The sequence below is a fragment of the Trachurus japonicus genome, chromosome 1 (genome assembly GCF_045865225.1).
Source record: "Trachurus japonicus isolate A0001 chromosome 1, Traja_1.0".
NCBI classification, from domain to species: domain Eukaryota; kingdom Metazoa; phylum Chordata; class Actinopteri; order Carangiformes; family Carangidae; genus Trachurus; species Trachurus japonicus.
The window spans coordinates 39,932,401-39,946,649 of record NC_140907.1 but is presented as its reverse complement, the minus strand read 5'-3'; the positions used below and the strand labels follow the sequence as shown (position 1 = coordinate 39,946,649).

The window sequence follows — 14,249 nt, the reverse complement described above, 5'->3', positions numbered from 1 at the left end:
TTTGGCAGAGCAGAGCGTTGAGACGGGCTGATGGATGGAAGTGTTTCCTGTTGTTTACTGATGGCAGCAAGGCAAACACACTCTTATTGAAATTGAACGTTGGTTCTGTTGTTTACTCCCTGAGCTCTCCTCACTCATCCTGGCTCATCACAGGTCTGAGGAACTTCAAAACATTTTAGCTTTCACTCCTTTGAGGTTCAGGAGTCATAGATGACTGTGAACTACAAGCTCCAAAGCCTGTGCATATTCTCATTTGCCCAGGTCATAGTATTTCAAAGGAGGTTAAATGGAAAGCAACTGGACTTAGTTATTTGTCTAGGAAGACGTTTCACCTCTCATCCAAGAGGCTTCATCAGTTCATGTAGCATCTGACCAGGCTGGGACTGGTCCAACTATCTGGTGTGGAGATCCAGGTATTTAACCAAGATCCAGAGGTCTACAATAGTTTTATGTAACTTAAAGGAGAATTCCGGTCATTTTTGACCCCTAAATCGTTGTCCTAATGTCCACCCAGTGTTGGGCGGAGCAAAAAACGTTACCATGGCTACCCGGCGCTAGCGATACCCACAACGCTAACCTATGGGGTCAATTCTTTCAACCACAACAAACACTCAGAAAACAGAGAAAGAAAAAAAAACATGATAAATGTTCCTTAAGTTGTTTTATTTTAAAGACGTCTCCACCTGCTGCTGAGGGTTTGCTCACATTTTTTGCGGTTTGTTTTCAGTATTGATTATTGTCAGTCAGTTTGTATGTTTGTTGTCCTCGTTGGACTCATGCATCAGTCTGAGGAGAAACCCTGTGATAGGAAACTATACTATAATAAATGTGATAACTGTCATTTATATCGAACAGATGTTTTTTAGAAATCGGATGAAGTTGAAGAGATGTTCTCATGAATATTAATGAGGAGGCAGCATCATGTTGTGGAGAGAGTTTGTCTTTATTTAGTTTATTGACTTGTGTTCAGTTCTTCTCCACTGATCCACATCACATCGTCTCACAGCAGCAGAGGACGAGGTGTCTGGTTCTGGTTCTGTCTGGTTCTGGTTCTGGTTCTGTCTCCACGGTGACACTGCTCTCTGCTGGGCTGGCAGATCTTCACACTGTGTCGTTTTGACCCACTTTTCAGAAGAAAAGAACGATGTCAGTTTACAACTTCAGGGCAAAAGGGATGATAACGAGCTCATTCATTTATTTATTTCATTCTCATCTGTGTGTTTTTGGCTGATTGTATTTTCCTCTGTGTATTAAAAACATCCCGGTGTATAAATAAATCCAGAGAATCCTCATGTTTTATCAAACTAACTGTTGTCTTACAGTTGACATGATGAAAAATAAGATGCGTTAACGACAGAAACGCGCGCGGCTGCTGTCAGGCCTCATGCTGCTGATAAGTTCTTCAGCTGTAATGAGCTGTGACTAATCTTTCCATTAACCACAGAGAGATAATTAGTGTTTGCACTAATGAATTAGTTCATTATTGGGGCGATCCACTGGGGTGATGCTGTTTGTACACTGTGTTAGGATTCAAACATGTTATTTTACAGTGACTTGTCTGTGAATTCAGCCACAAGGCAGAGAATATGTTCTTTGTGCACGTTGCCAGAAGCTGTGAGCTCATTTATCTACTTTTAGCTTTGTCATTTTAAATCCATAATTAAAAGCAGAGAGACAGTAAAAAAAAACCCAATGACATTTCCTCCGGTGTCATCGTTGTATGATACATTTCATTTGTCCAACTCCTAAGTTTGTACAGATCCCTGCAGAGATAACGACATTCCCCTCTTGTCAGCATGCTAACACACTACACTAAACCAACAGTTAGCATGCTAACACGCTAAACCAACAATTCAACAAAGAAAACATGAAATACTGCATTAACATTATTACATTACAGTACATAATTTCTTCAAGATTGATGATGCTGCTTTTTGTTTTTCCATTTTTATTTCAAAAAAGATTAATTGTGAATTGTAGTAAAGTGTGTTTTTATTTCGAAGTATGTAACACAAATGTATAAAATTAAAAAAAGGACGTGCCATAAAAACATGGCACACAAAATATACAAAACAATGAACAAGTTGCATACTCGGATAGGAGTGAGAAGAAGTAAAACTGATTCGCTCCCACGACTTATCCATAAAGTAATACATGATATAAATAATCTGTTTGCTCTCAATTACCCTGTGTAATATACTTCCGGTTCCATTCCTCTACGATTTTTTGGATGCCGATTCGATTTAAATTGCGATTCTACGATATAGCCGATTTTCTGGATTTTTAGTCTGCATTTTTAACATCAGTGAAACAGTTGAATGATTATGATTGTCTACAGACTATTACAGGAACCATATTTCCCCCAGAAATACACATCACACGTAAGTCAGTTTTTAAGATTTATTCAGCGGCAATATATATGTTTACTCTCTTTTCAAAAGCCTGGACTGCATAAAAGAGGCAAAAATAAAAGAGTCTAGAAAAAACAGGCTTCTGAAACCTTTCTGACAGAATGAGATATAGACTGAGGTTAACTGCTGCATTTTTTTTTAAGTATATTTTTTTTGGATAGTACAGTTGAGACAGACAGGAAACTGGGAGGCAGAGGGGGATGACATGCAGTAAATGGAGCCCGACGCGGGACTCGAATCAGGGCCGACTGCAGCGAGGACTGTGCCTCTATACATGGGGTGCCCGCTCTAACCACTACGCCACGCGACACCTCCTTAACTGCTACATTTTAACATTTATCTGCACACAAACACTGTAGGAGCCTAGAAATTAAAATACGGTACTCCATTATAAAGTGAACTTCAACCCTTTTCAAAACTTGGATTCTGTGTACGGTATGTAAAAAAAAAAAGGCGAACAAATGCACATTGCAATATTAAAAAAAAAAAAAAATCTATAAAAAAATTCTAAAAAAAAAAAAAGATTTTTGAAAAAAAAAAAATCAAAAAAGAAATTCAAAAACAGAAAAAAAAAGATTTTTGAAAAAAAATTCTAAAAAAAAAAAAAAATCAATTTAAAAATCTAAAAAAAAATATTGCGATACTTATGTGAATCGATTTTTTCTCCCACCCCTATTGTGTAGAGTAATTTAAACCAGGGGTTCTCAACTAGTCTCACTCTGGAACCCACATTTTCCCATGGTCATTAAGTCGCGACCCACTTTATAGAATTCAAACCAAGAATTTTTTTTTTTAAAGCCTTTAAAAACTAATTTAGCTCTTTATTTTCTAAGAGACATTTTTGTTTGTTTGTTTGTTTGTTTGTTTGTTCACTGTAAATAAATGCACGGATTAACAGCAGTTTGTGACTCCAGCCATCATCCTTCTGACAAGAATCCCACGTTTATTTGACACTTAGTTGTAGTCAGCTTTTGGAGCAGCTCTTCATCTCAGACATGATAACTGATAACTGATGAAATGTTTTCCCGGTGTTGTCCCAGGTCCTCCAGCTGGGCTCCGACATCCTGCCTCAGTACAAACAGGAAACCCCGAAGACGCCGCCGCACATCATCCTGCACTACTGCCTGTTCAAGACCACGTGGGACTGGGTGATCCTCATCCTCACCTTCTACACCGCCATCATGGTGCCCTACAACGTGTCCTTCAAGACCAAGCAGAACAACGTGACCTGGCTGGTGGTGGACAGCATCGTGGACGTCATCTTCCTGGTCGACATCGTCCTCAACTTCCACACCACCTTCGTGGGCCCGGCCGGCGAGGTCATCTCCGACCCCAAGCTCATCCGCATGAACTACGTCAAGACCTGGTTCGTCATCGACCTGCTGTCCTGTCTGCCCTACGACGTCATCAACGCCTTTGAGAACGTCGACGAGGTCAGTGGAGGTTTTTCTTTTAAATCAGCGTCTTAAAGGGATAGTTCAACACAGGGCCGTTGCTAGGAATTCTGGGCCCCCTTAAAGAATACTAAAGTGGGCCCCTCCCCCTAACTTTTCCTTTTTTTTTTCTTAGACTACGCATGTATTATCGTTTTTTATTTAGCCTTCTTTGTTTTGATGCTAATGCAGCATTACACTGCAAAAACTCAAGTATCTTAGCAAGAATATTTGTCTTATTTCTAGTCAAAACAAATCTCACTCTACTTAAAATAAGACACATCATATTAAAAGCAGCTTGTTTTTAGACACTTTTTACTTCTTTCAAGTAGATTTTCACTTGGAATAAGTAGAAAAAATCTGATAGTGGAGCAAGTTTTTCTTTCTTATTACAAACACAAAATTTGCTTTCACTGGCAGATTTTTCTATTTATTGTGAATTTAAGTGAAAATGATCTAAAAACAAGTTAATTTTTAGGTAATGAGTCTTATTTTAAGTGGAAAGAGATTAGTTTTGACTAGAAATGAGACATTTGGACAAGAAATAAGACAAATATTCTTGGAAAGATGTTGAGTTTTTACAGTGTACTATGAGTATTAGTCAGGGTCTTACGCAGAATAAATCAGTCAAGATTAGACTACTGGGGTTTTTTATGGGCCCCACTGGGCGCTGGGCCCCTAGAGTTATCATCACCTTTCTCCGCTATACAACGGCCCTGGTTCAACATTTAGTCAAATTAGCCCATTGCCATAATCCCTATAGTCATAGCAGTAGGTTCGTTACCTTTAATTGTCGGTGCAAGCTGTTTTTAGAACGGCGGAGCAGAGCCGTGAGCTGCTCAGAGCTACGCTACGGAGGCTCATTATGGGATTTCTTGGTTTCCCTCATCAAACTCATCAAATACACAATCCAACAACTCCACAACGCTCTGGTGGACAAGTTGTGAGCTGCACATTCACCACGCTATGAGATAATAACACAACACAGAGTTGTTTTAGAGGGAAATTCATGTAAAACCGCTGATGCACGTTGCCTTCAGGGACAGTTGGGCTGAACTGTATTGAGATATTTTGTTTTGTTTGGGTGTTGAGCCATTGTTTTTTTTAAATTGTCGTCATTATATCAGAATATATCTGAATAACTATTATTGAAATTGCAATATGGCTGCAAGATCCAAATCACAGGAGCTGCCCTGTGAAACCACAGACCATAAATGAAGTGGCCTTGATCTATAACTCAGTGTTTGTGTAATGGTTCTGTGGAGAAACACAACACTGCTGTGGTGTGGGAGGTAAAGTGTGCGATGTGGAGGACTGAGGTCTACAGCAGAGTTTTTTTTGTCTATTTTTTTAGTTTTTTTTTAACTCCCTCGCTGACCTTTTCATGGAGCCGACAGCTTTATTTAACCGGAGCCAGACTGAAGTTCTAAAACACATTTATTGTTTCCTTCAATCAATATTTCAGCTGAGGTAGCTCGCTCTGTTCCTCCTTTTCTCTTTTCTTTTCTCTTCTTTTTTTTTTTTGTTGGTGCATTGGTAAAAATAAGAGAAGTCTATTTGGAGATGCAGATTTGCAGCTTGTGTCTCTGCAGTGTGTGGTTTTTCAGCCGAGTTACTGAGGTGAATATTAAAAGGATAGTTCACCCAAAATTGAAATTTCCCTCATTACCTCCTCCCCCTCATGTGGACTAAGGGCTGGGAGAAGTTTCAGAGTCCTCCGTGGCTTCTCTGAGTTACAGGGGGTCTCGGCGTAGCAGTGCATGTCCATATGACGGTTGCCAATGGATACCAACTGTCTTCATAACAAAAAGACACACCCGGTTCGTCAAATTTGGAGGAACTGGGAAGAGGAACTTCTGCTACAAACAAGCTTGAAATATAGACTTATTTAATTTTTTCGGGACAATTTCTCATTTCAGGGCTTCAATACAAGACGGACATTACATCCGAGCAGCATGGAGGTATCTGGATGTTTTTTGGTGTGTCTTTTTGTTACGAAGACAGTTGGTATCCATTTGCAACCGTCATATGGACATGCACTGCTACGCCGAGACCCCCTGTAACTCAGAGAAGCCACGGAGGACTCTGAAACTTCTCCCAGCCCTTAGTCCACATGAGGGGGAGGAGGAGATAATGAGGGACATTTCAATTTTGGGTGAACTATCCCTTTAAACCAGCAGCAGCTTCCTGAGGGAAGGAGACGGGAGTGAACCTGGGCTCAGTGTGGTGCAGCCGCCGTCCATCCAGCTGAGGCATGAAACCGATGATGATGATGGTGCTGCGTGCGGCGTGACTGTGGGATGTGAGTCTCATCAGGATGATGGAGTGAACTGTTTTACATTCATCCAGTCACTTCACAGGCTGATTAAAGGTCGAGACCCAGCAGCAGCAGCAGCAGCAGCAGCAGCAGCAGCAGCAGCAAACTGCTGATCGACAAAACATGTCAGTCAAGAGCTTCAAGACAGGAGAGGAGGAGGAGGAGGAGGAGGAGGAGGAGGAGGAGGAGGAGGAGGAGGAAGAAGAGGAGGAGGAGGAAGAAGAGGAGCACAGCTGTAAAAGCAGCTCGGAGACTCTGTCACTGATGTGTTTAAAGATGGCCGCTCCACCACCAACAAGGAAGGAGGAAGATGAAGGGTTAATTCATGCTCATGTTCCTCCTCTTCTTCCTCTTCCTCCTCCTCCTTCTGCATCTCCTCCTCCTTGTATACCTCCTCCTCCTCTTCTTCTTCCTCTTCCTCCTCCTCCTTCTGCATCTCCTCCTCCTCTTCTTCCTCCTTGTATACCTCCTCCTCCTCTTCTTCTTCCTCTTCCTCCTCCTCCTTCTGCATCTCCTCCTCCTCTTCTTCCTCCTTGTATACCTCCTCCTCCTATTCTTCCTCTTCCTCCTCCTCCTTCTGCATCTCCTCCTCCTCTTCTTCCTCCTTGTATACCTGCTCCTCCTATTCTTCCTCCTCCTCCTCTCTCCTCCTTCTTCTCCTCCTCCTCCTCTTCCTCCTCCTCCTCCTCTTCTTCCTCCTCCTATTCCTCCCCCTTCTCCTCCTCTTCATCCTCTTATTCCTCCTTCTCCTCCTCCTCTTCATCTTCTTACCTCTTCTTCCTCCTCTTCTTCCTCCTCCTCCTCTTCTGCTTCTTCTACCCAACACAGACTCAGAGTCACGTTGTGTGTTTGCAGATGCAGCGTTGCACTCGAGTACCTGTCAACAACAACAACAACAACAACAACAACAACAACAACAACACAAAAGAACTTTCAGTTGAAAAGTGCAAAGAAACAGACGAGACACAAACATGAGACACAACAGACAGAAATAGAGGACCTGAGTGGGAGCAGGTCACTTTACACTGTACAAAGGAATATAAACACAGTTAAATATATTGATTCACATTTTTAAAAGGAATATGACTTCGACTTAGAGATACTTTATTGATCCCAAGGGAAATTTAAGCATCAAAGTAGCAGCAAGGACATAACAATTTGAATATAGAGGACATAAGATAAGATAAAATATACACTATAGGCTATACACCCAATGTTATATATAAGATACTAAAAATAGAAAGACTAGAATAAAATAGAAATAGAAAAAAAATCAGTGCTTAATATATATAAATGTGCATAACGTAATACATAATGTACAAAAGTGTGTCAATATGGGCGTGGGATCAAGATGCATTAAAGAAAACGCATGACCGGGGAAAAATCTAGAATATATGAAAAGGTTCACTTTTTGATTTCAGTTTAAAAAAAACCTTCACATTTCTTTAGTTGTACATGTATACAATATATGCATATCCATACGCAGTGTTGAGTGTCATTATAATTATAAGTATTCAGATCATGACAAAATGTGTAAGTAAATTAGAAAACAAATCTAAAATAATTCTATATTTGTGTTTGAATATGATCTGAATATTTGAAAACTCATTTTCATGCAGCATGTACTGCTTGCTGTATGCTTCAGCTTTTGAGAGCAGAAAAACAAACTAATTATTTGTCTAATAAGGAAACAAAAGGAAAACAAAGCTTGTTATGTCATAATCCATTGATAATTCTAACGTGACCAGTGGAGAACACAAAGGTCCTGTCTGGGCTTCCGTAGCCGAGGAAAACAGAGTGGTTGAGTGGAGGGAGATGAAGGAGAAACCAGCCTTTTCTTCCTCTCTAAAGGGCCGCTGATGGAGGAGCAGTGCATTGTGGGTGTTTCCCCGGTGAGGAAACAGAGTTGTTGATGAGGAGCTGGAGAGGCGGCTGATAACATGCACATCTGTGTCATACGTGTCTCATACATGTTTCATACACGTGTTAATGCATCTTTCATATATATAGACCACATCCATCCCGGCTCTAAAAGCTCTGACGATGGAGAGAGCAGAGACCAGGATTTAAGAGTTTTGTAAAAATCATGAGCGCTGACCTCGGTCAAGAATCAGTCATGAGTGTTACATAACGAGTTACTCTGTACTTTATTTTACTTTACTGTGATTGGCTGCAGCAATGTGTGCCAGATATCACATATAATCCTATGAAACTGTAATTATTAGGGTCTTATAGGAGCTGCAGAGTCGGTCAGTGACTCAGTCCAGGCTCAAACGGCTCTATAAGCTACTGAAGTGAGGTTCTTGACATGTTTTAAACTCTGTAAACATCTTCTCCTCTGATTCGAAAAATCTCTTTTGACCTCTTGGTTGATAAACCCAGATCAGATCCTGAGCTTCCAGGTGAGAGATCAGAGAGCATCTATGGTCAGAGAGAGAAACATCAAAGAGACTCGGCCACATGTTTGAGCCTTGAATGGGGGGAGCAACGACATAGGCCTCTAATTGTCTAAATGGCAAAACTTAATTTTCTATCAAACAGTTAAAAAAAGAAAAATATACCGTCATTCCGACCATAGGAGGCAAAAATTGTCGGAATGACGGTATATTTTTCTTTTTTTAACTCTTTCGCGACCATTGACGAGTTTACTCGTCACAGCCTGCCGAACGTTCACGACCATTGACGAGTAAACTCGTCAAAACCGTTTTTTTACAGATTACGATAATAGACACTCTGAGGTACCCTGTGTGTGAATATGGTAGTCCTCTGATATGTAAAACTGTTTTAAACTAAACTCAAAACATAATGTTTTTTTATAAACTGTGTAATCTGGGTTTTGTTTGAGTAATCGTTCTCCTTGAATGCTGCTCTGGGGACAGCGTGCAGCGCTGTGCGGCTGTCGGCTACAGTGTTGCCACTTTCTCGCTGAATCTGGCGACTTTCCAAACCCTCTTTTTTTTGACAAAAGCGACCAACGACAAATCTGGCGAGTTTTTCCGGTGCTGTTACAAACGTTTCTGGTTTGGAGACTCGGATCTGAAAGCCCGTTATCACTGCTGTTTTCAACGTACAGCGGGGGCTGTGACCGGCCGCCCCCGCCCCAGAGCACTCACCGCCGGCCAGTCACACAGCAGTGTCCCGGAGCTGCTGCGCTGCAGCCAGAGACCCACACCGCTGCACCGCTGCTCTCCACGCTGCCACACCCCCCAGATTTACCTACAAAAATACTTATTTGGTGGGATGTCGGAGTGGTGGGACGTCGGAGTGGTGGGATGTCGGAGTGGTGGGATGTCTAAATGGTGGGATGTCGGAGTGGTGGGATGTCGGAGTGGTGGGATGTCGGAGTGGTGGGATGTCTAAATGGTGGGATGTCGGAGTGGTGGGATGTCGGAGTGGTGGGACGTCGGAGTGGTGGGACGTCAGAGTGGTGGGATGTCGGAGTGGTGGGACGTCGGAGTGGTGGGACGTCGGAGTGGTGGGACGTCGGAGTGGTGGGACGTCAGAGTGGTGGGATGTCTAAATGGTGGGATGTCGGAGTGGTGGGATGTCGGAGTGGTGGGATGTCGGAGTGGTGGGACGTCGGAGTGGTGGGACGTCAGAGTGGTGGGATGTCTAAATGGTGGGATGTCGGAGTGGTGGGATGTCGGAGTGGTGGGATGTCTAAATGGTGGGATGTCGGAGTGGTGGGACGTCAGAGTGGTGGGATGTCTAAATGGTGGGATGTCGGAGTGGTGGGATGTCTAAATGGTGGGATGTCGGAGTGGTGGGATGTCAGAGTGGTGGGATGTCGGAGTGGTGGGATGTCTAAATGGTGGGATGTCGGAGTGGTGGGATGTCGGAGTGGTGGGACGTCGGAGTGGTGGGATGTCGGAGTGGTGGGATGTCTAAATGGTGGGATGTCGGAGTGGTGGGATGTTGGAGTGGTGGGATGTCGGAGTGGTGGGACGTCGGAGTGGTGGGATGTCGGAGTGGTGGGATGTCTAAATGGTGGGATGTCGGAGTGGTGGGACGTCGGAGTGGTGGGACGTCGGAGTGGTGGGATGTCTAAATGGTGGGATGTCGGAGTGGTGGGATGTCTAAATGGTGGGATGTCGGAATGGTGGGATGTCGGAATGGTGGGATGTCGGAATGGTGGGATGTCTAAATGGTGGGATGTCGGAGTGGTGGGATGTCGGAGTGGTGGGATGTCTAAATGGTGGGATGTCGGAGTGGTGGGATGTCTAAATGGTGGGATGTCGGAGTGGTGGGATGTCGGAATGACAGCATGTAACCCTTGAATGGTTAGTGCAGTTAGCATCTTTTCAGAGCAGTTAGGGCAGTTAGCTTCCTATCTTTACAGAACTACGACTGGCTAATGTTAGCATGCTAATATACTAAAATGGGCTAATATAGCAAAACGATTTAAAAGAAGGAGAGTCACAGAACTGCTAGCATCATTTTTTAACATTTTCTTTTTTAAATCTCTGTTTAACCTATTCTTTCGGGATGTTCTTAACCTTTATTGCATTAATGCGTACTGTTTTTAAGTATCTGTTTATTAGTTTAAATGCATCTCATTGTCAAGCACTTTGAGAATCAGAACATCTCATGGACGTTCAGCAAGACAAAGCCAAGTCCCAACTCGGTCAGATGATCAGGAACTCACACACACATGGAACGCCCGTTGATATCATTCAGTGTGACTCACACTTCCCCCCGGGGTGTCATTATCTCTGATGTCCACCCAGAACAATCCTCCAGAAATCTCCACAGAGATCAAAGCTCTGCCATCGCCGCAGAACTTGCTTGAGGAATTTCACTATTCACAATTTTCTTAAGTTTTCCTTCAGTGGCCTACCTACCACAGTAAGCCAGTGAGAGATGTCTGTACATCCGTGGCAGCTACACTGCAAACAGGAGCTGCTAATAGATAATTCAGCATAGTTTTAATGGTGCCAGTTTGCCAATATGTCACTGAATATAGAGCAGCAGCATCTGCCTGTAGCTGACTTTTACAGGGTCGTATGATGGCTCTGGTGTGTTTTTTTCTATCATCATATTGGTGATCTATAGATATGTTCTGATAGATTAGCCTGCATGCATTTTGGAGGGGGTGTGAAACAAATCCAGTCTGGATGGAGCAGATCTATGGAGTTGTTTAGTTTTTAGTATTTCCACCTGGAAGATGCTCAGATGTGCCTCTGTCTGAGTTTTATGGCCTGCCGTCTCTAACCTATGGTGGATTTTGGGAAACACAAACTATAACGACGGTTAGAGCTCCGGTCTCCATCAGTCAATAAATCAACTGAACGACCAGGCAGACGGAGTCGATCAATGGATCAATGAAGTGAAGTGCAGCTGCAGGATGAACGGACGACACTCAGCGCTCACGACGCAGTTTTAACTTGAAAAGAGACTAAAGAGAAGAGAAAAGCAGCATGAGACGTTTCAAAACGTTGATTTGTCCAACACACACGTGTTCAATGTGTTTCCAGTATTTTCAATCAATAGAGGCCTTTACAAAATAAAAGCATCAATAAAGGTTTCCACTCCTACACACAGGAAATATAGCTCCTGATCTAAAAGAGACCTGTAAAGATATCTGGAATAATATTATAAAAGTGTGTTTTATTATCTTTAATATCTAGACAGATGTTGTGTTATTATGGTCTGTGGTTCTGTGGAGAGTGTTTTGTGCCCTGTAGTCCAACTGAAGGAAAACGATGACTCATGTTGTGTCGAACTTCTGCTCTGGTTCGTGTTCACACCGACCTTTTACAAACAGACCAAGTCATGTGACTGTCAGATCAGCCGTTGATTGGACTTGTTCACAAGGGGGTTTCGTCCATGAAGCCATATAACAATAAGATGTCATATAGTTTTTTTCAAATGCACTGTAGTGGATTTGTAATTCAGTATCGGCCGATACTGTTCACAAAGTTCAGGTAATCAGAAAATCGGTGTCAGAGGGAAAAACTGGTTTCAGAACGTAGCTGAGGTTGGTTACAGTTCCTCACAGAGGAAAGGAGCTCATAGTGGTGATTGTTTCTATCACAGTTTTCATTATAGATATACTATATCTAGAAAAAACCCAATATAATGTTTGTTAGAGCTGGTTATTTCCTCGTGATAATGGACTTCCAGCTCTGTCGCTCAGTTGGACCTGATGTGATAAATGTTTCCATTTGTGAAATATTACCTTGTATAGTTTTTAAAAATTAATGTGTTTCCATTACTGGTTCTGAAGTTTGCAACTTCATATTGTTCATTAAAGGGATAGTTCACCCAAAATTGAAATTTCACTCAACCCTAAACCTCATCATCTCCTCCCCCTCATGTGGACTAAGGGCTGGGAGAAGTTTCAGAGTCCTCCGTGGCTTCTCTGAGTTACAGGGGGTCTCGGCGTAGCAGTGCATGTCCATATGACGGTTGCAAATGGATACCAACTGTCTTCGTAACAAAAAGACACACCAAAAAACATCCAAATGCCTCCATAGTCTTGTGCGATTTGCGCCTTACTGACGCCGGCGCAAATCGTGCGAGATTTGGACGGACAAACAAGCTTGAAATATAGACGTACCGTAGATGACCATTTATTAGCCCGGGCGTTTAATATGCTAAATGGACTTGGACCCCAGGCGTTTATAAGAACCAGGCGCGTATTTGCAACAGGCTACAATTTATTTTTACAATGAGCAGCACCAGACCATTATATAAAGAACGAGGAGGTCACCATCTGACCACTGGAATAAAACTACTCCCGACATCGTTATTGACATCAAACAATAAATACAAAGACTGTGTTACCGCGACACAGGGAGCTGATCAGATCAGTGTTATGAACCAAATGAGCTCGGACCCCGGCAGCTATTAGAGCACAGGCACGTATTTGCACGCGGGCGACTGTTTGGTCATCTATGGTATTTAATTTCTTTCGGGACAATTTCTCATGTTGGGGCTTCAATACAAGAGGGGCATTACAGGTCTGGATGTCTGGATGTCTGGATGTCTGAAGCTCTCTCTCTCTCTGTTTCCTCCTCTCCAGGGCATCAGCAGCCTGTTCAGCTCCCTCAAAGTGGTGCGTCTGCTGCGTCTGGGCCGCGTGGCCAGGAAGCTGGACCACTACATCGAGTACGGCGCGGCGGTGCTGGTGCTGCTGGTCTGCGTGTTCGGCCTGGCCGCTCACTGGCTGGCCTGCATCTGGTACAGCATCGGAGACTACGAGGTGATCGACGAGGACACCAACACGGTGCGGATGGACAGCTGGCTGTTCCTGCTGGGGGAGACGGTGGGGACGCCGTACCGCTTCAACGCCTCGGGCTCGGGCCGCTGGGAGGGGGGGCCCAGCAAGGACTCGGTCTACATCACCTCGCTCTACTTCACCATGACCAGCCTGACCAGCATCGGCTTCGGGAACATCGCCCCCAACACGGACGGAGAGAAGATCTTCGCCGTGGCCATGATGATGATCGGATGTAAGTTGTTGCTGCTCTTCTTTCTTTGCTGTTTGTTTGGACAGATGAAGGGACAACTGCATCATAATGTCATAACCACACCAATAAGTACCTGAAACTTAAAGGGATAGTTCAACATTTTGTCAAATTGGCCCATTGCCATAATCCCTATAGTCATAGTAGAGTAGAGTAGAGTATCTTTATTGTCATTATTCTGGATAATGAAATTGTCTTCGGACCCACGGCTTATAAACATTGTTTATTTCGGTCATACAACACCAACATCAAAATCAACCATTTTGTGTGAACAGTTTAGCCAAAACATATTATACACAATTGCAACCATACACACACACAAAAAAAAGAAAATATTATACAGTGACCGAAAAGGGAATAGGCTGAGCCAAGGCTTATATTTGCCTCCTTTACACTCTATGAAATTAAATTACCTAGAATGTCAACAGTCCAAAATAATAAGATGAAAGTAATCATTACTGTATTTTATAATTTTTCATTATTTCACATTTCAAGGCTTTCTTAAAACTCAACAAAGAACTACATGTCTTCAACTCATCACTGAGCTTATTCCACATTTTAACTCCTAAGACTGAAACACATTTGTATTTTATATTAGTTCTCACTTTACACATTTCAA

At 42.9% G+C, this 14,249-nt stretch overlaps 1 protein-coding gene across 2 annotated transcripts in view; it reads left to right on the top strand.

Moving 5' to 3' along the window:
* The window catches only part of LOC146992604 (voltage-gated delayed rectifier potassium channel KCNH1-like), a 73,179-nt gene that overhangs the window by 13,763 nt on the left and 45,167 nt on the right, over nt 1-14,249 (top strand). For both annotated transcript variants that reach the window (XM_085787668.1, XM_085787659.1), the window contains 2 exons: nt 3,452-3,844; nt 13,186-13,615. In XM_085787668.1, the coding sequence (XP_085643794.1) occupies nt 3,452-3,844; nt 13,186-13,615 (823 nt within the window). The remainder of the gene's footprint in view (nt 1-3,451; nt 3,845-13,185; nt 13,616-14,249) is intronic.